At 41.7% G+C, this 27998-nt stretch overlaps 1 protein-coding gene across 2 annotated transcripts; it reads left to right on the top strand.

Annotated features, from left to right (window-relative positions):
• The first annotated feature begins 1 nt into the window (after position 1).
• Positions 2–27998, top strand: slc16a4 (solute carrier family 16 member 4). Of its 2 annotated transcripts, none has more exons than XM_034590541.1 (11): positions 2–672; positions 1025–1107; positions 3397–3534; positions 9159–9291; positions 11247–11379; positions 11657–11800; positions 12173–12334; positions 12419–13069; positions 20039–20250; positions 24760–24853; positions 26958–27998. In XM_034590541.1, exons 4-11 carry the CDS (start codon positions 9175–9177, stop codon positions 27164–27166), a joined length of 1722 nt encoding a protein of 573 aa, XP_034446432.1. In that variant the 5' UTR covers positions 2–672; positions 1025–1107; positions 3397–3534; positions 9159–9174; the 3' UTR covers positions 27167–27998. The 2 variants fall into 2 exon arrangements, with proteins under 2 accessions (XP_034446432.1, XP_034446431.1); XM_034590540.1 differs by having other exon boundaries at positions 1022–1107.

The raw sequence follows: 27998 nt of genomic DNA, 5'->3' as shown, positions 1-27998 counted from the left end.
CAATCATTAATGCAGCCATGAAGCAATGCATGACGCAGAGATGTCGCATGTATTGCCTGTATGGGAGCGTGTGCGGACAAGTAAAGGGGCAGCACCACTTCTGGATGCAGGTATATTCCGATCAGAGTGTGTTTGTCAGCACTCTGCCTCCTGCCCTCCTCAGCACACACACACACTGCTTCGAACCGCAGAGGCTGACAGCAGAGCGCATCTCGGTGGCGCACCAGAGGGACGTCTGCGGTGGCACCTGGTGTTTAGACCGCAGAGCTCTCTTATCTCTCTCTCTCTCTCTCTCTCTCTCTCTCTCTCTCTCTCTCCCCCCTCCTGTGCCCTCAGATGAGGTTCATTGCTTCCCATCAGTCACGTGGTTTTCCTCAGTGAAAGCTCCTTTGCCTTCCTGCGGCTCCTCGGCTCAGCCCAGCGATGTTGAGGCTGAGATGTAAGATGCAACTCCAGAGGGGCCCGCTAGTATAGAGGCAAAGTTATGGCACGGCCGTCCTCGGAGGAAAAGGTCCTGCAGCAGCTCCTCTCTGCCAAAAAGTCCATCACCGGCGACGCGCACGCATTTCTGGGACGCACCACACCGGAGCGAGAAGCCCCCACATTACGCACCAAATTAAACTAATTGAATTCTGGGGACAGAAGCGAGTCGAGGGTAGAAGGAGAATTCAGGTAACTTTCCCAATTTTATCCACATACTGTGTATTATTAAATTTTTTTCATCTTTATTTGCTTTCAACTAATGGAACAAATTAAACAGTCCAGATATGTAGATACAGCCTAGAATCTAAGATAATTGAACTAAGAATTTATATTTACAATTTAATTTAATGAACTATTTTTCCTCGCAAAACTTTTCTCTGCAAAAAAAACAAACAATTGTTTGTTCTCTGCCCCCACCCCCTACATTGCGCAGGTTTGTGGCTCTTTTTTTTTTGTCCGATGGCAGCTGGATGACACCTTGTTTAAAATTCTCCGCTGATTTTCTCCCATTCTCACTGAACGACCCCCAACCCCCCAGCAGCATTTGACTGGAGTTGAGTGAGGGGCTGCGATGCAACAGGCCTGAGTGAAGAGGAGATCACCTCTGGATCACAGCCTGCCACAGTAAGACCTCTCTGTTTTCTCCTCACAGTCATACGGTGTTGTGTGGACTAAGCCAAAAAGCTCTCAGCTGAACACTCTGCATTTAAGAGCCTGTAATCTCACAATTCCTCAGGACTGATGTCTGGATTTTCTCAGAACAAAATGTAGAAGTGAGGCTTAAGCTGTCTTGGAGGAAACAGTCAGACAGACAGACGATGCAGGAGAAAGTAGCAAGAAAAAGTTACTTGGAAAAAAACACAGGTATTTTCAGTCAGAAATGTGGAAATGCAGGTCCAGTTTGAGAAGAAATCTCCCAGTGAGAAATATTTCAGCTATCAATGCATAATCGTCTAAGAGCCTTTTATTAACTGAGGTAACTGAGGTTTGGTAACACGCAAAATGTCACGATATTTTCCTGTTTCTTAAATGATCATTAACCTTTTAACTTTGACAATAGGCAACTCCTCTGAGCCCAGCGACGCTTTTCAAAAAGTAGCCATGTGACTTAACACTTGTTCATCTCTGATGATCAGGTAGAGATTCTGAATGGGCTTTTATTTTATTTTTTTTATCTCCAGTCATCACCGTGAGTGGAACACATATATTTGTCTGCAAGCTAATGGGAGTTTAGAAAATCCTTTCATTCCACAACTGTAAAACAGCAGAGGGAGATGAATGGGAGTGATGCTGAGGTTGGCTTTAATCTGCCTTTAATCTTTAAGTGAATTTCAACTTGAAAGTTTCCCAATTGTTTATTTTGCTGAACAGTTTCCAGCCACAGTTTGCTGTCGGGCCTTATCTCCCAATCGTCGCTTCTGCATTCCACCTGTTTTCAGTGAACACTGTTAAGTCTCCGCCTTCTTTATGTGCAGACTCCAACTTTCACTCTGCAACTCTTAGATTTTAGCTCATAGGATTTTCAGTTAGGAAAGGCATTTCAACCTGTTCAGGTAATTCAGCTCAGACCTCGTGTTGCTTCACGTTTCTCTCCTGCTAATTCAGTTCATATTCAGCTGTTTGAAACATGTCTGTGCAGATGTTCTGTCAACTCTTGCCTTCAAGCTGACATGCATTTAGTGAGGTGTCGTTTAATGCTCTCTTTGATAGGTCCTTTCAAAGCACTGGCATGCAGTCGAACCACAAACTCTTCTTCAGTTAGCATTTATTGACAAAGGGACACTTAACTAAAACAGGAGGTGTCACAGCAGGACTAACATGACACTCTAAACCTGAGGAGCAGGGTGGTTGAGGTTTCTTAATGCACAGCTGTGGAAGGTATTCTCCTGCTTTCTGGACCAACAGCATTTTCCCTCCTCACTAAGTTTGGGGTAAGAGCTCTGAAGTCAGCCGCAACACGACACCGGGCAAGTTAGATTTAATTGATTTAACTTCCTATTATTAAGGAAACATATACGGATTGCAGGAGCTTGTAGATAGGCCATTTGATAGTTATCTTTTTAACAATCCACCAGATGTGTCTGTGTGTGTGACGGGTCTCCCTGAGAAAGAAATATTCAGTGCAGCTATTACAACTTGGCTGAACTTCTTGTTGACTTTCCGTCACAGACGAGCATGTTTTAACCATGAGCTCTGCTTGTCACAGTTATCATAGTAAATGAAAAGAGAGTGGGAGGAAGAAGAGTGCGACACTCTGTCTCTGTGCTGCACGTGTTGAGTCAAACTGCTGACCGGAGCATTATTTCTGCATCCCAGTGCAGGGGCTGGATTCTCTGACGTCTGCATTTGTTCATTAAATATGTCAACAGGTCGTGTCATTTGCAAATATAATTATCGCTCATAACCTGAACCGATGTCCATGAAATTTTGCTGAGGGGTTGGGGTATTTAAATTTGATAGCAGATCCCGATAAACGTATGTGACATTCCAGTTTAAAAAGCAATGGGGACACATAAACACACAATAAACTGTGACAATGCCAGCAATTATAAGTGAGGTATTTCCTTCAAAAATTAAGAAAACATTGAGGTTGAAGTACCAGTGCTTTACAGCTTGGTGACAATTAAAGATTCATTTTCTGTGACAAAATTGGTAAAACTTACAGCTGTTTATTTTCAATAGCGGTGCGGCTCTAATAAAATGCCTGGACTCTGAAGGATCCAGGCTCTGAGCACGGTCTATAGTTTGACACCATCAACTACATTTAATTTAGAAATTTCAAGTACAGAATATTCATGTCTAGTATCCACGTTATTGTCTGGTGAGTGTAACTTTACAGTGTGTCTCTGCTTTCAGGTTTCAGAGATTGAGGTTTTGTTGTTTCAGTTTTTCTGTGTTCTCTTCTTTTTGCAGGTGCTAAGCTAATCTTGATGCAGCCATAGTTCCAAGTGCCCTTCCTCCAACCTGAAGATGACACTCAGAGAATAGGAGTTCTGACTTTATTCTTCACCTCTGCAGCCTGCAGGCAGTACGACCAAACCCGTAAAACAGGTAACCACACAAGCTGATTCAATCAAAATTATCTGTTTCATTCCTTTCCTACACATTTGAATAAGCTGCCAATGCTATTCTAAATCTATATCCTGCTGGAGGAAACATACATTATGCTAACTCTAAGATTTACTCAGCTAAATCTGTAGCATTTTTTTAAATTGTTGCTGAGATTGTGCAACTTTGAGGAATAGTTCACCTGAAACTGTTTTGTATAAGATGATCACCACATAGACTGTGTATAAAGATGGACGACATGACAGCTCCTCAAAAGTGAAGCCGATTGCCACCTGGTGGCTGGCTGCAGTATAGGTCTATATCCAGCCTCCTCAATGTTAACGGATGGGACATTGACAAAATGAATAGGTAAAAGTACAAGTCAAATACATTTTTCTCAAAGATGATTTTAGGTAGTTCAAATCACACTGACATATGTTCAAGTGTTCATTTTTCTGCCAAGTTTGGTTTTAATGAATTATTTGATGCTATAAAAATGGGGTGAATACTTCATGATTGACAGCTGAGACTGACTTGTGATTGGTCGAGCGCATGTATCGATGGGGCCTTGCTACCGTGGCTCATCCCCAGATCCCTACTGCGCAGACTCTGTTCCACATACAGTACAGTCCAAGGTTTGTCTTCGTCAAGGAAAACAGAACCTCTATTATTCGTAGTCATTTCTGATACAAGGAAGGTGAATGTCAACAGAAGTAAATAAACTAGGATGAAAATGGCTCAATGGGCCACTTCTCAACGACGGAACCCACAAGATCCTTGAGCACACAATTCACTTCAGAAAAAGGTTTTTTCAGAGGCAATTGAGTAATGGTGTATATTTAAAAGGTGAAATGCAAAGTCTCATTGGTTAAAAATGGTGGGGGTGGTTGGTCAGTCAGCCACTAACGCAGCACTCACTCAAGAGGTGAGGTGCTATATTCTAAAACTGAGTGAAGCAGAGGTCAACCCCAAATATCACAGTTAACAATCAATATCATCAACAAATACTCTTCGCAAAAAAAAAAACGAGAGGCACAGTTCTTCATTAACCTCTCTGTTTGCAGAGGGAATGAAGTGAAAAAGATTCCTTTAAAGTCTTAAATAAAATAAGACGTATATAAGATCTCTCAGAGCAGCTGAAGAATCAGCAGGACTGCTGCCTTACGAAACAGGTCAACTATCTGAAACTGAACTATATGTCGATAACAAAAAAAGCCCTTGAATGGCAATAACTTTTTATTCTGCAGAGACAACAAATGCAAACGTTTACTGTGTCTTGTTGCTCTCGCCAACTTTGGCGTAAATCAAAAAATGAACACAAATAAATTATCACTGATTGTAATATAACAAACTGGTTCCATTACTAAAATTCTAAGAAGATCAGAAACCACGGTCACTCCCAGGACATTTAGAGACAAACTCAACAGCTTCTTCTCTGTTTCTGATGAATGTTATAAACTTATAAACATATACTGTAAAACAGAATTATTTTCTTACCATTAAAATTGAATATATATGGTTAACAAATCTGTTGACTGGTATAAGTGTGGAAGGGAGGGTGTAGCAATCCGGGCAAAGAGAGTGAACCTCTGCATTCCTTACATTCCCTCAGCTTATGGGAAGCAAAAGTTTCTTTTTCTGGGGATGTGTCTTAAATCGTTCATTCACTTCTCCCTCTTTAATGGTAGTTCTTTTGTGTTATAAGGAGTAAATTTAAATTGTATACACTTAAGAATCATCATTCATAATAAGGTGTAATGTTGTGTCTAATCTTTTGCATCCACAATGTCATTCCAATGCATTGTGGGATAACAAGAAAGTTGTGTAATGCATTGTTGTTGTTTTTTTTATGTTCCACTGTTTTATTCTCTGTACATGGCAGACAAATATAAATATAGTGTACGATGGGGGTGATGATGGACAGGGACTCTTTTGTTAGCTTTTTTTATAAACAGATTATATATGAACATTTGGTTATCCCCTCTAATTTGAAGGACAAAAATGGAATTTAAATGGGAAATATTCTTTTGACAGTCGATATTTTCCGAAAAACTAAAACCTGAATTTTTAATTCAATCCACATACGATTTTACCTGCTTTGATATTACAGCAAATAAAACGATAGCTGTATTGAACTAAATGTTGCTACATGGTAAATGGTTTAGCTCTAAGCATTTATATGCGTGTATAAATGAGGGTTACTTTTAAAGCTAGTTTTAAAACTCTTGCTTCTAATGTTGAGATGTGAAGATCTATCACTCTGACATCCGTCTGTCGAAGGATTAGCTAAAGAGCCAGTTTGAATGAGCCTGATGCAGCAGATAAAATCAATATTCTTCCCTATAATTTACAGGTGCTATGCTCAGGTTTGTCAGTAGAGGAGACACCGGACAATTAGCCTTTACCAACTAAAGCCAAAGCTCCGTGTTTCTTTTCTACATTCTATGATTACAATGTCTTATTTAGGGAAATGTTAATATACACTTATCTTGAGAATTTATAGAACAATTTCTATTAATTAAACATATTGTTATACCTAATTCTGTTATGCATAGGTCTATTCATTCTGAGACCAAAAGATGAAGTGAGTTGTAGTGTGTTTGTCATATGCCACGGGTCAGGGAGGAGCCTCTTAGCAGAATTTGCCCAATGACACACCTGCACAATTGGAGGCAATGGACCATCAAAAAGCCATAAAGTTTTTACTGGCCCTGCGTGCCTTTTTACCGGCGCCCACTCTGTTTACCTCCCTTGAACTGATGAACCAGACTTTCAGAAGATCTGAGTGGTATCTCATTGTTTGTTGTGAGTCTTTCCTCGTGCAGGAAACAAGTTTGTAAATGTATATCCCTACAAATGGAATGTAGGTCAAATGGAGACAGAATCCGGAGAACATTCATTCCATATGTCCTGCTGGAAGTGTGCAGTAAGATGGGGCAACCCCTCACAACCCGGCACGTTTACAAACATGCACACTCTGGGGACAACTTGTGAACAGCACATGGGGGAAATATTTCCCCCGCAGTACACTGGCCCAATTCATTCCCCTTTTTAATCCGCTCTCTGCTCTCTAATTTGGTCACGGCTTCTTATGCAGGTCTAAGTCAGACTGAGTTAGTGGTGAAGGCCACAATAGACTGGTTATAAACACTGGTTTATTATGCCCCCTGCTCCTACTGTGTCCAAGGTGACTTTCAGCATCTGAGGCGAGCTTTCTCCACGTGTTGACAAAGTGGTTAGGAAAGACATTTTTTAACAGACGTTTTAACAGTCGTTTCAATTTAATTACTTGGTGACGCACGCAGACCTGAGAACAGTTAGAGACATGTCACACAGCGATTTATTATCTTTAAAAGCATGTTAACTCAGGACATGTTGGCACATTATCATACTCAGGGGTGAAAGTGGGATTCAGGCTGATGAGGAACGATCCACATACACACTTTAAGATTAGGGAAAGACCGTAGTGTGTTTTAAAACAATAAAAGTGATAAGAAGACACAGTGTGTGATGCCAAGGGGTCCTGACCAAACACCCATATGTGATGAGTTCGGAGTAAAGGCCCCGGTCACGTGAATGTATCAGCGGCAAACCTTCGCGTAAAACATTCGCATCCTGTGGCAAAGCAAATCGTAGTGTGGCTTCATGTGGAGTTCCACTTGGGTGAACTTTGACCCATGAAATTCCTTTTGCATTTTGACCTGGCCCTAAGGCTGGAGTGCCAGCTGCAAGACACATAGAGCAAACTCACCTGACCTTATTATGTATTAAACTGCCAATCTGATTAATTTGAATAATGGAAGATGGCACAATGTTGTTCTTATGTATGTTTTGTACTGCTTTGTATTGCTGACTAATCTAGACCAACCCTAAGAAAGAAGTTTGTATTTTTTGCGATAATTTCTGATGTTCTTTTTCAGAAGAGAATGTCTGAGGAGCACGGGACAAATGAGACTGAGGGCAAAGTATCAGTAAATATATATAAATGATAAGTTGTTGCAAAGGGAGTTGTTACCCGACTTAAAGCAATCTGAATTCAGGACAGGGGGAGGATCCGATGGAAACATGTTACAAGAAGGGCTCGCTGTGATTCAAGGTCACACTCTGCCTGCTGGAGGCTGCAGTGCGGTTGATTCACATCACAGGCAGAAACATAGCTCCTGACTCACATCTCAACAGGAGTACAGGTTAATTTCACTAAGCCGCAGACTTAGGGCTTAAGTCTTTATTTCATAAGTTACACATATACTGTACACACACACACACACACGCATGGCAGAACATTATGCACACCAAAAATACATGGAATTATTAATGCACTGAATTGACCCTCCGCTCCCATTACACAATAAAAACATCATATCCTACAGACCATAAGTGTGAACACACATTTAAATAGCCTGTTTATTTCAATGTTTTTAAATGCACTTTATAGCCTGCTTATTAAGATTTCTATATTAATGTCACTTTGTAAATTTAAAATTGATTTACCTTAAGGTCTCCTAAGAAGGAGTTTCTTCCTCTTTCCCATTAGAACCATTTCTGTTTACCCTTGAGGGCTTGTGAATGTGTGGGATGCATTTCCATCCATATAGTCGCTAATTTTGGGAGGAACTTTAAATGTGTATTGTTAACATCCTTGTTTACATCCCTACATCCCTAGCAGTTTTCGTCCCAGGCTTTTTTAGCACATTGCTACATTATAGCCACCAACTCTTACATAATATGTGCATGACAAAGGTTTTGCTGTGACAGCATGAGAAGGAAAAAAAAAAGCCACAGGGCTTCAAGTCCTTTTATCCGAATTAATTAAATCCTGATTCTGACGGGAAACGCAGCGTACGTTTGAGCAGGTCGGTCTTGTTCAAACTGTTTCCTGTTTCTGTTTACTGAGTGTGAATACCTGAGGGTTTCCTGGTTTTACTCCGCAAAGTTTCCAGATAACTTTGTATAACCACCTCCTGGAAAAGCCCCAGGGTTTTCTGTTCACAGACTAAATTATCACGAGACATCATCAAAGCGAAGCAAATTCATGCATGCTGTTACATGCTGACAGGGATCTTAAATATTGCTCAGACATAGTCACACTAAATGTAAACACTGCTGAGACACAGTCCTGTGGGGAAGCCGCACTGTAACTGAGCAGTTTCACAGCTGCCTTTTCAAGTTAATACAATAAAACCGTCGTCTGTCGTTACCCTCAAAGCAGCAATTTGATGTCACATATCATATTTTGAATGGATGAAAAGGATTTAATCGAGTTTTTGTCGTGCAGGTTTCTAGGTGGTTGCATGAACCAATGGCAGTGAAAAGAAAAATAAATATAATATCAGTGGTTTATTTTGAAAGTAGTTGAGCTTTTTTTATGAAAGAAAACTCTTATATGCTTCATATTTTTCTTAAAAATGTAAAAAGATATAACATGTGGATTCAACTGTGAAACACATGTTAGTTACTATGTGAATATATAAATGTATATATATATATTTTTTTCAATGAATCTTGAACATGACCTTAAAATGCTGCACCATTTGTATTTATATCCATGTTCCCACGTGATTGTGGATGCCTCTTATTATTCAGCCTGACCTGAAAATAATTTAACTTTTTCCTTTTTTTTCCTCTAGTGAAACCAAGGCAGCCATGAACCTGTTCAGGAAGGACGCCATTTGCTCAAAGAAGGAGAAGGATAAAGAGATCCAGTACGAGGAACCTCCAGATGGAGGTTGGGGCTGGATGGTGGTGCTGCATTGCTTCCTGGTATGTCCGCCTCATTTGTATGATATGGTGGTGGCTTATCCAGTGTAATAACATCAATTCAGTCAGGAACACTTTGTCATGATTTTACCCATTTATTGCACAAAATGTAATATACAGTTATGCTTGGCTCCATTCTTTGGATGTTCCCTGGATTAGCCAAGAAGCATGCTCTCTCTTCTTCTAACCATGACCTGACTATCACCATTGACAACTCCCTCGAAACCTCCACAGAGTTTCTAGGAACCTGGGTGTGACACCCGACAGTCAACTCTCCCTTACTGCCAACATTACTGCAACAACCGGTTCCTGTAGATACATGCTGCACAACATTAGGAGAATACGTCCCCTTCTCACTCAGAAGGCGGTGCAGCTTCTGGTCCAGGCTCTGGTCATCTCACACCTAGACTATTGTAACTCCCTCCTGGCAGGTCTACCTGCTAGTGCCATCCGACCTCTGCAGCTCATCCAGAATGCAGCAGCTCGACTGGTCTTTAACTTAAGTTCACTCACACTACTCCGCTCCTCCGCTCCCTTCACTGGTTACCAGTGGCTGTCCGCATCCGTTTCAAAACACTAGTACTTCACTGCGTACCGTGTTGCGACCGGATCGGGTCCAGTCTACATCCAGGACATGGTCATGTAGACTGTATCTTGCCTGCTGGCAAGATACATTTCTTTCTCTCTTCTTCCACCCACGACCTGACAATTACCATTGACAACTCCGTGTTAGCCCCCACCCAGACTGCTAGGAACCTGGGTGTGACACCCGACAGTCAACTCTCCCTAACTGCCAACATTACTGCAACAACCCGCTCCTGTAGATACATGCTGCACAACATTATGAGAATACGTCCCCTTCTCACTCAGAAGGCGGTGCAGCTTCTGGTCCAGGCTCTGGTCATCTCACGCCTAGACTATTGTAACTCCCTCCTGGCAGGTCTACCTGCTGCTGCCATCCGACCTCTGCAGCTCATCCAGAATGCAGCAGCTCGACTGGTCTTTAACTTAAGTTCACTCACACTACTCCGCTCCTCCGCTCCCTTCACTGGTTACCAGAGGCTGTACGCATCCGTTTCAAAACACTAGTACTTCACTGCGTACCGTGCTGCGACCGGATCGGGTCCAGTCTACATCCAGGACATGGTCAAACCTTACACCCCAGCCTGTCCACTCCGCTTGGCATCTGCCAATCGGCTTGCTGCTCCCTTACTGCGAGCTAACCACTCAACAAAATCACAACTGTTTGCTGTCCTGGCTCCTTAATGGTAGAACCAGCTCCCCATCGACATCAGGACAGCAGAAAATCTATAAATAATCTGCCGCAGACTAAAGGCACATCTCACTACACCTTGGATAAAAAAATGCAAAACATAAACAAAAATTTAGTTGCATTTATATGGCACTTTGTAGTTTGGTTCTTTTGAAGCAAATTGTACTTCCTTGATTCTTGTTGTTCTGGGTTTGTACCCTCATGGTTAAATGCACTTATTGTAAGTCACTTTGGATCAAAGCGTCAGCTAAATGAAATGTAATGTTATGCAATTAATTTGTAATGGACGACTGTAGAGGTGCAACAATGGCAGACTCTGTGAAACACAACCCTCTACCTGTGTAGTATAAAAGGCTCATTCTAAGGTAACGGATTCACAGTGATTTTTAGCTTCAGGTGATGAGCTGATTGTGGAATTTTTGCACAAATTTGCTTCGATACTGTGAAAATAGAAGTTTGTCTTAAGAGGAAATATTTAATCCAATAACATTGAACAGGTCCCAGCTTGTACTGCAGTACTTGTGCCACTTTTTGATAACACGTTATATTTTCATGTTATTGCCCATATGTGTGTTATACAGAGTTTGAGCACAAAGCCTGAAATGACAACATAATAGAGAAAAATTCATCTACCTCCGAGACAGACTCAGCTAATAATGATCTTTATTTCCATGTGTGCAATCAGGTAAATGTCCTAGTGATGGGAACACTGAAGAGCTTTGGGATCTTCTTTGTGGCTTTCCAAGACGACTTTGGAGGCTCGTCAGAGAGCATCAGCTGGATTGGTTCCATCATGTCAAGCATGCGGCTGTCTGGAGGTTAGAATCTGCATCATCTATGTAGCTCATTTGATGGAATTCTCTCTCCTTCGTGTCTTCTTTTAATGTAGAAAGATGAGATTAAAGCTGCATGTATATATATATATATATATATATATATATATATATATATATATATATATATATATATATATATATATCATTTGAACTCTGTTTTCCTCTGCATGCATGTTTACTCTTAAGGATTGAACAGGAGAAAACAAGCGATATTTTTAGATCCTGAGGTTTTGTGCTTCCTCCTCTGCGTGTTTTGCAGCACCCATGGCCTCTGTGGCGTGTGCCAAGTTTGGAACCCGGACGACCTCCATCACTGGGGCGTTGCTGGTCAGCGGAGGCTTCATCATGAGTATTGCCGCAAGCAGCGTGGTGTTCCTCTACGTCAGCATGGGAGTGATAGTTGGTGAGTAGAAATGAGATTCAAACCCAAATGTTTAACTAATGACTCTAAAAGGACAAAGCAAAACTACGGCCCTCCTCTGCATGAGGACAGCTATTTAAGTCAGTGGTTCTCAAACTGGAGGGTGGGGGCATACAGCCAATGCAATGGTTGCTGGGAAGGTAAATAAACAAGTTAAATTCAAGTTGGAATTTCTTTATTTGTTGATTCCCCTATCATTATGACATATATATTGTTTTGTGACTTCGGAAGTGGGGCACGACAGAAAAAGTTTGACAACTACTGATTTGAGGTCATTGTTTGTGAACGACTCTCTCTTGACTGCTCACATTCCTCTGACTGACACGTTCTTTGACAACAACTCTCTTCACTTAGGGATGGGTTTCGCACTACTATACCAGTCCTTCTCAGTGGTCACAGCTCTGTACTTTCGAAAGAGGTTAGCAACGGCGTATGCGATTGGACGTTCTGGGATGGGTTTGACCTTTGCCCTTGCCCCATTTACTCAGCTGCTCCTGGACCTATATGCCTGGCAAGGTAGGGAGCACACATCTTTTAATTTAGCAAGCAGTGTTTTCTTAGCATCTTTTGTGGAGGGTTGAGTTTTATTTTGTTCCACAGGGGCGATGCTGATTCTTGGAGGTCTAATGCTGAACCTGGTGGCCTCTGGGATGCTTCTGCGACCAATCAATGTAAAGCCTCCTGTACCAAACGCTACCTCTTCCCCCACCCAAAAGAGCCCTGCTGTTTCCCTCAAGAGCTCCTTAGAGAAGGAATACACCAAGAGCTGCTTGAACGGCTCCTCTCACTTATCCAATGGCATCGCCAAATCAGACTCATCCCCTTCCCTTCCTCCCCCTCACAGGGACACTGAGAACCTGGGGGGCCAATGTACTCAGGCACCTGAGGACCAGTCAGTGACACCTGAACTGACCAGACTAGTCCTCAGTGGTGTGAATGGCCACGAGCCTTACCAAGACTCGGTTCAGTGTAAACCCATCACTCCGGACAGCTCAGCCGAGCACAATGGCGGCATGAATGGGTCCACCATTGTTGGACATCCCTCGCATGCCAGCACACCCAGCGAGGTGGCCGTCGTACAAACCAAAGTACTGGATTTTTCCCTGCTAAAGGACCCGTTCTTTTGCATCTACACTTGGTCCGTGGTCTTCAGCCAGCTGGCCTACTTCATCCCTTATTTCCACCTGTCTGCCCGAGCCAGAACCCTGGGCATCGATGCCATGGATGCTTCATTTATCATCTCTGTGGCAGGTGAGACACATTGGTCAAATGTTTCTGTGCTGTTATTATCCACCTTGAAGGAATAGTGTGGTAGAAGTCTATTCGCTTTCTCTTGATGAGGGTTACATGATAGGATTTACACCACTATCATGTTTATTAGCAGAGCTGCTTCTCGTAGTATAGAATCAATTAGAAAAGCAGAAACAACTCAAATCAATAATTCGCAAATGAGTTGAATCTCTTAAGTGGAATGTGTACAAGCACAAGAGTCTAAAAACAAAACGTCATTCAGCAGATTACGTGAAAGAATGAAATCTTTTTTTAACTCAAGACAATCCATCATATATAAATACACAAACTGTGTGTTCGCACACACAGATGGTTTTGTTTTGTGGTGGATCGGTAAAGGGTGCGTTCTCTAATTGCTGTCACCATATTTAGTATTGAAGTTCTACCAGAAATCCCCTCTTTGACCTCACCTCCCTAATTAAAACATTTTTGAATTATTCTAATATCTAATAGAAGCACCCATTTCACAAGACTTCCATCCCTGGTTAACTCTGTAGAGCTGTTTTCAGACATTCACTGGACTTCTTATGTGAGAACACAAATGTCCGAGTCAGTCTCTGTGGATATTCTTCCTTTCAGCCCCCTGGTAAAAACTCAGGAGAGTGAGCCTGTGTGAGAGTGGAGATTGATATTGCATGGAGAGTGAGTGAGTGAGTGGGCATGATGATGATGTGACAGACATAAAAACGAAAAAAATAACAAAATTAATACAAAAATGGCAGAAGGAAAGACAGCTATATTTGAAAACTTTTGGTGATAAGGGACACGCCTGCGTTGTCGACGTGCTGGTAACAAAAACATGTGGAGGAATTTATACGTCATGTCCAGCCTCCTGTATGATCTACCCAGCAGGCACCACCCTTAACCTGAACACTGCGGACATTTTCCTGTTGTTTTAACGCGCCCGGACCAGGACAATCTCCTGCTGCGTTCTTCAGATGTGAAAGATAAAGTCAGGAAAATGTCTAGACAAATTGATTTGCACATTATCTGGAGTTCACGTGTAACAACTGCTGCTGTGTTCTCTGTAACTTTTCATTTTTGTCTTACCGCTTCATACTTTTTAAACATGCGTAATTGTTTCATCATGACCTTATGAAGGTCAAAGCTAGTCTCATCACGCAAGCTGTTGCACAAATGTCTATTAGATAAGACCCCACTTTTACATGTCTGAGATGTGGATAAAGATCAAAGTCAAACAATCGCACTCCTTATGAACTGACTGACTGTCGCCGTGTGTCTTTTTCGACTGTGGCTTCCAGCAGGAATTTCACAGAGACTGTGAGGCAGGAGGTCCAGGTTTAAATGGTGATCCCAAAAAAAAAATTCCCTAGTCAACTTCTAGGCATTCATTATTTGTGAGCTGCTCAGTCTCTGCAGTCTTATGTAATGAATGTGCTTACATAAAAGCTGAACTTTGGTCCACTGGCCAGGGTGTGTGGGTTCAGCAGTACGCCATTGAACAGAAAACAGCATTAACATGTTGACCACATGCCACATGTGCACGTGTAATTCAGGTGCTTGGTCAGGCTTTGTGAATAATTGAAATGCTCCAGATGGGGTCGAGCATTTATAAGTTATAGGCTTCTGTTTTGTAATCTCTCCCTCAGTACTCAGTAATCAGCAGACGGAGAGAGTATTACCTTTTAGATGTGACTTTCACATGGTATGAGACACATTTGTGATCCCAGGTCTGAAGATGTAATGAAGTTCAGAGATCAGAGGTGAGAGATGTGATTGTGATTCTAAACAAGGAGGTTTTTTTCACAGAGCATCTTTTAAATGTAAAATTACATCTGATTGTTTCCTTAAAGGGATAGTTCACCGAAAAATTCAAATTCACTCGTTCTCCACTCACCACTATGCCGATTTAGGGGCGGGTTAAGTGTTTGAGTCCACAAAACACTTTAAGAGTTTCAGGGGAAAACAGCGTTGCAGCAAATCCAATACAATCAAAGTAACTGGTGACTGATCCTTCAAATAGAAAAACTTGACATTCAAATTTGACTCGAAACAGCACCATTTACACCATGTTTTTAGCCTAAATGTCCGCTACCGGAAGTAGCGATGCTACCACACACATGACTCATACCCTTTGGTGAGAGCTTCTGTGCAGTGTTTGCGTGCGAAAGCACCAAATTGCACAAATCAAGATCCATCAGTTATTCCCTGGGAAATCACAGAAATGGTGATATTAAGTAAAGAAGAAAAAAACTGTCTCTGCCCCTTGATCCAGATCGGCACCAAAATGTAATAAGATCTTCCCTGACCGATACCGCATCCTTCCACCAAATTTCATGGTAATCCGTTCGTTTTACATAATCTTACTTGGGGTAAAATGGTCAAACAAAATAGAAATTAAAACATTTGCACAATCTCCTGGTTGTATGTGCCAGTTTATCAGCTTGGCACATCTTGACTTGACTTTATTTGGCCACTTGTCCTTACGAAAACGTTTCTTCAGTTAACCCTCAGGATTACACAACGGTTTTGGGAGCTATTTTCGACGCCACCTCTGACACAGAGAAAAGCATGATGCTGACACCGTGATAGTACCCGTTAACATTTATAGTAACACTGACACACTACACTCTGTTTTATGTTTCACCCTCCGTAATTGTCATTTTATGCTGCATTTACTTGAGATATCTCAGCAGTGTTCGAATTAGTATCGAACACTGCTGGTTTCTCTCTGGTGGAAATTTTGTTTTAACCTCTTATCAGACAACACGTTTTTTCATGTGGTTTTGAGAGACAGAATATTTTAAAATGTAGCATGACATATTTTTTTATAGCCCAGATATTTGTCTCCTGGAGATGGAGATGTCACATGTAGGAAGCAACCACTGCCAATTGCTACTCCTGTGTCAGAGTCCTGTCCATGCCTGGTTCTAGGCTTCGTTCTTTTTTGAATTGCCGTTGCTTCTTTAGTGTTCGTTTAGGTCTAATGGCTTAATCCTCACTGACCAGTTCTCTTGTTATCCGTTTTGGAGGGATGTCACTGCTGAGCCACAGTTTGATCTCTTTCATGTTTCAGGCTCCTTATGGAGGATGGATTTTGCACAACTGAGAAAATCTTATTTTATTTATTTATTTCGAGGTTTATCAGTCATTTGAATTGATTGCAGGAATACAAACTACTGTTGAACATGAATAAGAATGTGATTGGTTGATTCTGATCACAGCCACATCCTTCATTGTAACACCCTTATGCAACAAGTAATATAGTACTGTATTTTATATTCCCCAAGTTGTTTTAGGTTAGAGGTCACTTTGAAGGTGGAACAAGTTCTGAAATTATTTATCTTTGTTAAATTTTTCACATCACATATCCCTGTCTTTTAAACTGGGCTGTGTAGGCTTTTTTATTTCCACCATATGTTATGTAGACTTCCTGGAAAAATACAGTGTTACCTTTGTCAGTGTAGAAGAAACAGCAGCTGAGCACCGCTGCAAGAGAAAGGGGGGGGGAAAGACAGAGGCCTCAAGAAAACAATGTCCTTCACGAGAAAGGCAGCTGGGATGGAAGCATTAATGGATCGAGACCAAACTATGTTTGGGGTCAAATAACATGGCTGTGTAAAATTACATTGGATGTACTAAAATTAACAGGTATTAGACCAGTTTCTGGGGAACCTCATCTATGGAGCTGTAAACAAACACTATCTGATGGGCTGTTGGTTTACCAAGATGAGGATTCGAGCAGCACGTTTGTTCTGTCACATTGTCTGGTCATGTGCGCTGTAATGAGAGACAGAGCGAGGGAGACGGGGTGCCACCCGCACCACAAAGCCCACATCCCAGTGTCCCACTGTGCCTCTTCCCCCGGGCCCAGCGCTCGTCATAGGGGCCCATTGACTGGGATGAACGAGGGAGGCCACTATCATCCGGGTCGGGTCTGTTCGTCAACTCTCAGTCACCGTCACTGGAGCTAACTGAAGTCGCTAAGCAACAGCTTACCGAGTAAAGTTGTTGGCGTGGTGACAACAGGGGCTCTCAATGTTGTTCATGTCCCGTTCTAAAGTGGCCGATCCTTTTCAGAGGAGCACTGAGGCGGCAATACGTACAAAAGAGGAGGCAAGACAAGCCAACAACAACCTCAGAGAAGCTGGAAGAACCAATATTCCTTTTATGAGCCGCTGCTTTAATCTATTGATGAAATGTCCTGCTTTGAATAAGAGGGAATGCAGCTCCCATTTGTTGAAATTCTCCCTGTATAAGAAATAGGCACAAGCAGACTCAAAGACCCAAATCACATCTCAAACACAAGGCAGTCCGAAAAAACTGAAAATCAGATCAGGAAACAGTGGCCGTAGCACACTAGACACACCGTGGTCCTACAATGAACAAATGGAGAGACTAGATCAGGACAGAGACTGTTCTCTGGGGGAGGGGAGACAATAAATGCGAGAAAAGAGGTGAATATTTCATAATAAAACAGGAAATAATGACAGGAACACGAGGGTCTCTACTGAAACTCTATAAGTGCATGGTCTAAAGCACATGACACAAGTGCATCTGCTGTTCGGACAAGAAAATGTACGACTGAATGAGTCTGAAATTAACACTCGCGTTGCAAATTACGTTGATTTGCATTGTGAAATGGGGCCCATAGGAATACACAATCACGACATTAGCAGAAGGAGGAGACGTGACAGCTAATACACCCATACCTGCTAGAACTACAGAGAGAACCGGACAAAAGTGATCACGTCCCCAGTGCACTCAGCTTCAGCTGCTACTCGGAGAGGCCACATCTAAACTGCAGAAACTGAGTTTGAACACGACCAGCTGCAGCCCTGGGCCGACCTGCTGAGCCTTAGACACACAAACAGACTCACAGCTCATCTGTACGCAAGCAGGGGACACCCCGGGACATTGTCTTTGGGTCGCCAGAGGAGGACACACAAACATAGCACAGCTGCATCATGTCATCTCTCTAACCTCGGAGGAGAGGGACGCTCACGATTCTGTTATGTAAGGAAAGCGGAGGCGTTCACTGACGGGACTTTTCACCGTCCATTCATTTGGGTTTCATTCGGAGCCTCAAAGATTGAAGATGTAACTGATCATCATTTATTAACGTCCACGTGTTGATGGATGTACGATGACATGTAAATATGCGTACTTAACTTAGTACGTTCGCGTAAGTGCTGCATGAAAGCTCAGTAGTTTCTTCTGCATCGGGATTCGAGCTCAGTTTGCAGTTGTGCTGCAGAGGCTGAGAGAGAGGATGGGTAACTCTGATCTGCACAGAACCAGTTTGTTTCATTGATCAGTGACTAAGCGCAGGCTGCTTGTAGCTATTCCTGTGACGGGTCAATACACCACTGCAGTTTCCGCATCGCCTATCGCGTTCCAGTTGACCTCAGCACTGAGCAGCACATATTTGGCCAGTCATCATGCTGTACCTGCACGGAGCATACAATCAATAAGGATGGGCTGGAAAGTAGCTGAGCTGGGTGTTGTCGGTGTTATACAGGTGTTAACAAGAAATTTGTTAGTGCCTTCTCCTTCTTCTGGTACGGCAGCATTTTCGTTTCACAGACAGGGACGACAGGGACTCGTCTGGACTTGGTGCAAGATATTAATTACATCTACGCCCCTTTGTAACAGGGTGCATCACACCCTGTTACAAAGGGGCGTAGATGTAATTAATTCTTTCTTTGCCCTACCATCACGCACATGCACATGCAATGTATGCCCACACCTCGTCCTGCCTTTGTTTTTATGAAGCAGACAATAAGGGAATTATTCTGAAGACAATACATTTAAATGCTCAGAGCTCCCTGCATTCATCTTTCACAGATTATCTCAGGTGAATTGAAACTACACTACCTACCATCAGGTCATGTGTTTGACAGATGAACAGATACATGTGCATCTGCCCCACTAAGCCTAAACAGTAACTAGGTTTATAAATAACTGTAAGTCACTCTGGTTTCTGGACTGGACTGGATCTGGATTTCTAAAGGAGAAGAGAGCAGCTCTTTCCAAACAGCAGCTTCCTGTCACTACCTGAATATTTTATTGTGTTGAATGTTTTACCCCCTCCCTGTCTCTCATTCGTTCCTTTTAAGAAACTCCAGCAGGATGACTCAGTATCACTGCTGCTCTTCCAGGGAGCTTGTGTAGAGGTTGTGCAGGAGTCCTCTCACAGTCACCTTTCATCTCACTCTCTCCTTCACATTTTACTTTGAGTACAATTATTTTTAACGTCGTTTGGTTCTTTTTTTTCAACACACATGATTGATTGGTTGTTTTATTGCAAGATACCATTATATAAGAAAGAAACCAGGGTAGCAGCATCAAGAATATTTTTGAACAAATAAACCATCTTGTTTTTTTCTCCAAGATTTAAAAAGCAATTTAAAAGCAGTAAAATTAAACAACTATTCCATTCTGTCGTCATCAGTGAAACAGATTTTGATAAGACATCTTCAATTTAATTGTATTTGTATAGCGCCAAATCACAGCAGACATTATCTAAATGTCTCTCGACCGGTTGGAGTGAGAGGATAAAAATGGGGAATGAGGGGAGAGAAGAAAGAGAGAGGGACCAGGAACAGTTATGTAACATTTCATATAATATAGATATTCTGAACTCTTCATAATAAGGGCAATACAGAAGAAAATGTGATTCATTCTTAACCTCACATGATTCAAACAATTTACCTGTTGTCCCCAGAGATGTTGACCTTTGACTCCTCCATCGGTTTGCTGTAACATCCGATTCAATGCGTGACGTGAATATACATTACTAATTTTGTATTTAACCATTTTTTCTTCCAATGCACCAAGTAACTTTCCTCTAATTGTGTTCAAGCTGCATTATAAATTCTTCTATATGTATAAATGTACACACAACTCACACAAACGGGTCTTCACTCCACCCGCACAACCCCCTCGCCTGTTTGCTTCTTGTTGCAGGTATCACAGAGACCATCGCCCAGCTAGCCTCAGGCTGGGTGACAGACAGGAACCTGTTTCATAAATACCACTACCACAAAACCTACCTGATCCTCTGTGGCCTGGTCAACCTGCTGTCGCCGCTCGCAGACACCTACATCCTGCTCATGGTCTACGCCATCTTCTTTGCCATCTTCTGTGGCGGCTACATGGCGCTGCTGCTGCCTGTTCTAGTAAGGAGGCCGTCTTATCCGAGCAGTGTCGTGCATTTGTTCTCACTTCAATCTACCTCTGTTACTATAGTTCACCAGGGTTGTAATTTTTAAGCAATAATAGATAAATAGATAGATGGGTTTATTTGGCCAAGTTTGTTTTGCATGAAATAATGACCAAAATAAATTGTCCGTAAAGGTGAAGGCTAAAACTGAGACGCCCACTCTCATCACACATAGCACTTTCCTCCAGCTCATCCAAACTTTTAACTGTCCAGATAATAACTATTACTTTACTATTATCATCTCTAACACAAGTGCATAAACCCAATATTATTAATTAATTAATAATATGATTATTTATCAAGTGTCTTTATCAAGATCATTCCATAGATTAACCCCTTTATTGAAATATATATTTGTTTCCCTTTAGTCCTCGCCTTAAATGCTTTGTTACAGGTTACATGAACCATAATTTCCTATAAGTGATGAAAAATGATTAATGAAATTCATGTGAGGGCTTCCTGGAATTAACCGAGAAGATTGTCGGATAAATGAAGATCGTGTTCAGTTGGTTTGTCCACATGGTTAATTTTTGATTCATTTTTAGTGGAATTTGTTTTCCTGTATTCAGATCTGTTTGCAGCAGTTAAACTGAACATGCAACAAGCAAACAATACAACATAATGAAGTGGAAATAATGCAAAAACAGGACTTAAGCCTGCTAGCAGCTCACGTTAAGTATGTATTATGTTAACCATGCTCACCATTAGCATGCAAGCAGTTGACAATTAGCACTAAACACACAGAAGGGGATGTCTTCAATTTTTTAGACTTTTGGTCACAAACCAAAGAATTGGACACATTTTTACCTGGTGATGTCACTAGATGAAAAGTCATAGGATTGTGATTACAAGACATTCTCTGGAGATAATGAATTTCTGCACCAAATTTCATAGAATTTCATCCAATAGTTGTTGAGACAGTTCATCCAAAGCCAAGTTAAGGAATTGCTACAATCATTGCGATAGACTATACCATTTAAAAAAAAAATACAAAAAAACATAACAATTTCAAGGCAATCAGTAACCTCAAGGCAACCTCTGTCTGGACCAAAGAGATCAAATGTCACAGCATGGCTAAGAATGAAAGAATATATATATAAGATTTCATTACTTTTTAATATCTTCCATTGTTAATTTGTTCCCTTTTGTAATTTCAGAAACACTGAGACATTGAAATATGCAAACTTGCATTTTTTTTAAATGGAAGTATTCTAAAATCTTTGACCAGTATTGTACTTTTTTCAGGAAAGAAACATGAAATATACTGTTGCCAAACTTTCACTGATAAATTCAAAGATGTTGAAATGTTTCAACTCAGCTTTAGTCATTGTCATGGTCACAGGGCAGTTAGAGTTACGATTCTGTGAATACGTGGTTCTCACACAGTGTTCTCTCTATGTCACTTGACTTTTCACACGATACCATCAGCGTCACTCTCTCTTTTATCAGAGGGTAGATTATTTAACATGCAAGACCCTCCAGTATTAGACCATATCAGACTATTAAATCGGGTGAATTCGCAGTAAAGTCTATTTGTGTGAGGGGAACTTTTGTACCACGTAAAGGTGAAATTACATCATCACATCATTGTGTCACGTACTGAAAGAGAAAAGCTGAGGCAGTTGATTGGTGATATTCCTCAGCTGCCGTTATGGGTGGAACGACGCATTAGGTCAGCGAGTATCCAGTGTCTCGAGGTCACATCACACCTGAAACCAAAAACATGAGAACATATGTGGTGTGACTTTATTTGGCAGTGGTGTTGTCTCAAAGGCCAAGACGTGCCTCAGGGCCAAAAAGATGAGAAGCGTGACTGGAGACCATCTAGGGATGGGATCACACCGACAACATGTTGACGTCCTGAGCCAGTGCTTACTGCCTTATTGGATTTGTACTCATGGGTTTATCCACACCCATCTTCAAACTGGGACTTCATTGGGATCTGGGTTTTGATATCGTGATACACATTAACACAAAGTACTCAAAACCCACTACAGTTGTTGCTCCCACCACGGCATGACTACATTTTGCCATGATTACACACACACACACACTCACCTCACACACATACTTCCATCTTTTTGAGGTCACTCATATTGGCACTTATCCAAGGCTTAACCATCACAAATGCCTAACCTCAGCCCTTAGCCTTATTTTCATCTAAAACTGTTTCTAACCTGAAACTTAAAACCAAGACTTAAGCCTTAAACACACACACGCACGCACGCCCATTCCCTTTCCTTTAGTGAACTTCTTTGGTGGTTACAACTTTACAATATCCAACTCAAATTAGTAGAGGCAGAAATAACCTCACTGTCAAAGTGCCACAGCAGTGTTTACTGCTGATGAAGAAGCTGTAATTTATAGCTGTAGGGTGAGAAGAAGCGCCGCAGCAGTGGGGCAAATAATGTATTAAATGTATTAAGTTAAGTAATGTACATTTACTGTCATATAAACCTATTCTACCAGAACGTCCCAATTATGAAGCTGTAGATATGGGCACTTTGAATTAAAGCATGTCTGCCCCTGTTTAAAAAGTAGAACAGGTGTCTACACATCATAAAACATGCTGGCATCTCATCATGCCATGTCATCTAGTTTGAACGAAAGCAACTAGTGACTGTTGTAATGTTATCTCACGTGTGTGTGGGTGTGATGACAAACGTGTGCAACAAAATTATACACCTGGAAGCTGCTGTTACGCCCAAACAGATTTATGACTCTTTCAGCTCGAGACAAAAATTAGATCTGAGTTACTGATGTTTGCTGTCGCAGCTGAATCAGTGACATATACCTATATTTAAAGTTATACCAGGTTTAATAAACTCAGTGCTGGGTGCGAAACAGTAAGAGAAAACACTGTGATTTGGACATTTGGTCATTTGAGGTCTCACTTGCTGTTCTTTTTCCTTTTTTTTATTATAAATCAAGTATATATCCTTCATCTGTTTTAGTGTACGCATTTAAATTGATTGCTCCAGGACTAGATGATATGGCCAAAAATTATAGACTGATAAAAATGTTCATGTCGATATCGATAATTATCATGATAAAGGTCACATTATTATCTCTTTTATCTCTTCTTTAACTCTTCTTTATGAGGAGAGAATGACAAAAAGATTTGTAAGTAAGCGTTGATTACCACCAAACATTTATGATTGATTTAAAAAAAAAAAAGTAATCATCACAGGTAATGAGACAAAGACAAGAGATTTAAATTCCACGTTGTTCTTATTTTATCTGACCTATATAGCAGGTGTCATTGTTTTTGCTGACCGTCACATTTACACTTGAACGCATCCTTAGAGGGGGGAATCATAGGTGAGGGAGAACTTTGTTGTGAGCTGGGTCGAGCAAAGATGGAGACGAGGAAAGCTGCTGATGACGAAGGGGAGTTCAGAAAGTCCAACTGAATCATTCAGAACTAAAAAGAGGACTCGCAGAAAGGATTCAAGTGAGGACCTGTCGCTGTGTGTGTGTGTGTGTGTGTGTGTGTGTGTGTGTGTGTGTGTGTGTGTGTGTGTGTGTGTGTGTGTGTGTGTGTGTGTGTGTGTGTGTGTGTGTGTGTGTGTGTGTGTGTGTGTGTGTGTGCTGTGCGCTGAGATGCGAGCTAACGAGACCCTGGGACCGTGTAAAGTGCGCCGCCGCCATTTAGAAACTAAACATGGACAATATTTATCCAAGCCTCGAGCATCTTTTTAAAAATACGCCGAGAGAGCATCGGAGCCAGCTACGCGGCGACATCAGCCCTCTCATCGGGGGACACAGTGTCACTTCACGCGATGTGTGATTCAATATCGAGATAAACTGCTTGAGGTGTTGAAATCCAGTGTTACTGTCAGTTTATGGACACGTGATAGCGAGCGATTCTTTTTTTTGGGGGGGGGGGGCCTTAAACGCTTCAAGTGTATCTGGTTACGCCTCAAATGTGTTTTTCTTCTCCCTGATATCCTTGTCCTGCTCTGTTATACAAACAACAACAATATATTTTTAACAATCCACTATTTGCACTTCATGTTTTTTGTTACATTGGTTGCTTTGCTAATTGTTTCGCTTAAATGTGGATGTTGTTGGATTTGCACCGCACATACCTGCGTTCATATACAATTATTTTTGCTATAAAATTAATAATATGTATGATTCTAGTCCTGTGTGTGGATCATATAGTTGTAAATTGGGCCGCGACATTCTTAAGTTTGGGAACGGCTGCTTTAAACTATCTGAAGTAGATCAATCATGTGTACCACCTCCTCACTGTGCTTACAAAATGCTTCTCTGCTCGCGTTTTATTGACCAGCCTATCGCTATTTATTTAAAATCAATACCTGCTTTGGACCATTTTTCTTATCGTATTGCCATAGTAATATGAAGCATATGTGAGTTGTGCAGAGATAAAATGTATACAAAACTCACTATTGGCAGTTAGAGTAAGTACAGTCGTAACATGTGTTGTTCTCCTCTTCAGGTGGATCTCGTGGGGGCAGAGAAACTCAACAACTCCATGGGCTTCTCCATGTTCTTTGTCGGCCTGGGCTGCCTCACGGGGCCTCCTTTAGCCGGTGAGTGGGCCGTGCCGTTGTAAACCTTCAGGATGCGTACATGTGTTAACCCACTTTTTACACGTGCGCACAATAACAAACACTTACTACACGTGTGCACTGCATGTGCGCGGGATTGGAGCCAAAAGCACAGAGTGAGGGTGAGGCTTGTACACAGGTGTCATAGCTTCAAACAGGCAGTAAGTGAGTGGAGGGATCGGGGATGGGTCTGAAGAGCCCAGCTTTGGGAAAACTCATTTTGCGTGTTTTGCAGCTCATTTTCATGGGCCCTTGAATTCCTTGCAGTGCTTCTAAGTGTGTGTGTTTGCCTGCCTATGCGAGCATTAAAGAGACTAAGGAGTGTGAAACTGAAATGCACCGGAGAACAGCCTATAGTTAGTGCAGCCCTCAATGCAGACTTGGACTTTGGGGGTTGCCGGATCAGATTCCACGCAGCCTATGGGCGAATCATGTGTTCATGGCATGGTATGAGTCACTTTGTTTAAGTGATGGCAGATTATCCCTGTTAGCCGCACGGAGCGGTCTCTAATCTGAGATCAGTTTTTTGTTACAGTGTTTTTTTGTCAGATCAGGTTGTTGCATATTTCGTCTAATGAACAATGTCTTTTCTAGGTCAGCTCAGAAAATACCAGCAACACCGATCATCTGGTCAACACATGAGATAGAACCACTTTTTCTCTTTATTATATGGAGCCCTGAAACTTTGCGAAGAGCTTCCTGTGGTTGTCTGAGGTATTTCCAGGAAAAAACAACTCCTCTGGCCCTTGCTGTTAACATTTGGCCCCAGTTAAAGTGTAGTGGGCGGGCGGGAGGGGGGGGGTATTGACCTGGTCCCTGTATGGGGGTTTCGGGATTGAAATATGACTAATGACCCCCTTTAAGGTGAAACGGAAATAGCATGAGGCTCTGTTTACAATCCCACTGGTTCAAGTAAGAGACTGGTTTTAGGTAAAGTGTGGTTGTGCCTTCGGGCCACAGGTTGTGATAAAGTCCCGGTTGACCAGTTCCTCCCCTGTCAACTGTTTGACCAGCAGCTGCTGCGCCTGCTTTTCATTTGCCCCCCCACAATTCCCCTGTTTGAAATTAAATGTAAACATGACTCATTGTTAAAGAAAACAAATAAGAACACAGGAATGAAGTTATGTAGACTGTCACCTGCAGTATAGTCGACACGTGGGTCAGCCATATGCCAAACAACTGAGCCCTCACTATCTGTAATGTGACATGTGAAGAATGAAAAAAAAAAAACAGTTCCAATAAGAAACATGTGGAGAATATAAATGCATATAATATAATGCAACTAATGGTTTCTAATGGTAATGGTTACTTTTTATGAAGCGGTTATGAAGGATTAATAAGAATAATTGTTATGCAAGTAAATGTTAATTGATTGGTTAAGTTGTTTTTTTGTTTACTTAATAATGGGCTACGGTGGCTGTCTTGTGACATCTGGGGGGAAAATCGTATGTGGCCACGAAATTATTACGTGTGGGAATTAAGAGATAAGTTGTGGCCACAAGTTGGTAAGTCGTGGCCACGAGATGTAACACCTCACTTAATCACATGATGGAGCCTCTTTAATGGGCCTTAGTTGGACACACACACTGTGCATTAGCTCTGATTGAAGCCACACTGCGGTGGAAATGTGAAAATTACTAGTCAATGAAAACAATGATCGCCCGAAGGGGAACATTCTCTCCGGCTCAAAGATGAGCAGATACGGGATTTGTGGTCGACTGTCGAAACAGTCAAAGCTAAACTTAAATTTGATATCATAATGTTCTATTCTACGAAAAGAGCAACCGCACACTCAAATCTGTGCAAAACATTTGTAATTTGCCATTAGTAGATCTTGTCAATCAGTAGAAAACTTAGATTTGCCCAGATTTGAGTGTGTGGTTGATCCTTCCATTGAGTTGGAATTTGGAAACAACACGTCTGATGCCACATTAGCTGTGTAGATGCATGTATTTTTTCTCTAAATAATAATACACAGTGTGAAAGCACCACCTCAGCACTTGTCTCTACATTATATACAGATATAGTCATGCACTGATGAAGTGACAGGCTCTTGAAGTGATTCTGTGTTGTTGGTGTTTTGCAGGGTTCCTTTACGACTACACTCAGACTTACGACTGTTCTTTCTACCTGGCCGGGCTCTGCTACCTGCTCTCCTCCCTCTCCCTGTTCTTGGAGCCGCTGGCTCAGCGCTGGAAGGCCAAGAAGGACCTGGCCCTGGCCAAGACGGCAGAAAGCAGCTGCAAGACAAATGGCTGCTTCACCCTGGAGCGCCAGCAGAACGGCGTTGTGTAAGAATGACACCCAGGGAGAGCCTTGCAGTGGGCCTGCCAACCTTGGACCATGGACTGCAACTTAAAGTTGGAACCTAAGTGACTCTTAATGTCTGCAAGAGAGTTACATAGGCTGGGGGGGAGGGGGATATGACCACAGTAGCATGATTTTTAAGAGAGTACGGTAGTATGGACATTATTAGATTATTGTGTTGAACTTTTAAAATGCCAACATTTTACTGTAAAACTGCAAAATATTATACTCCCCATCTTTATATTATCAGAGGTGTATGCATCCCAACCGAGAACAACCCCCTACAGACCACAGCCAGCATGTTAGCAGCTAAGCAGCCACAACTTACTGAAACATGATCTGTTTTTCTAATACAACAGCTTTGCAGTAACATCTCGTAGCTGGAAACTAAGCTATGCAGTTGAGCTTGACTTCCTGTTTTCAATACATTTTTCTGCGACGACATTAATGCAAGCACATATCCACAAGGGGAGGCTTTTCACCTGACCTCCTTGAAAGCCTTTTCCTGTGTCTGTACACCTTTACTCACTGATATGCACTTTGGGGCCAAGTTGTGATCATGCTGCATGACATTTCCTCTGACCTTTTACTTCCAGATATTTGAGATACTGAACAACAACGTAATTGCAGCCTGTCTCTAAAGACACGATGTGTAATTTGCTCCATACAGATCCACAAAAAAGAAAGAAAAAGATTCTCTTAACCCAAACAAATGTTTGTTGGCACAAGAGTAGATTGTATGGCAAACACTTATTGATCAGTTCATTTCACATTGACACATCATTCAGACTTGGCATTTTTTTATATCTTACAACCCATA

The sequence above is a fragment of the Hippoglossus hippoglossus genome, chromosome 7 (genome assembly GCF_009819705.1).
Source record: "Hippoglossus hippoglossus isolate fHipHip1 chromosome 7, fHipHip1.pri, whole genome shotgun sequence".
Classification (NCBI taxonomy): domain Eukaryota; kingdom Metazoa; phylum Chordata; class Actinopteri; order Pleuronectiformes; family Pleuronectidae; genus Hippoglossus; species Hippoglossus hippoglossus.
The sequence above is the reverse complement of the archived record's forward strand: the minus strand, read 5'-3'. Positions and strand labels throughout refer to the sequence as shown.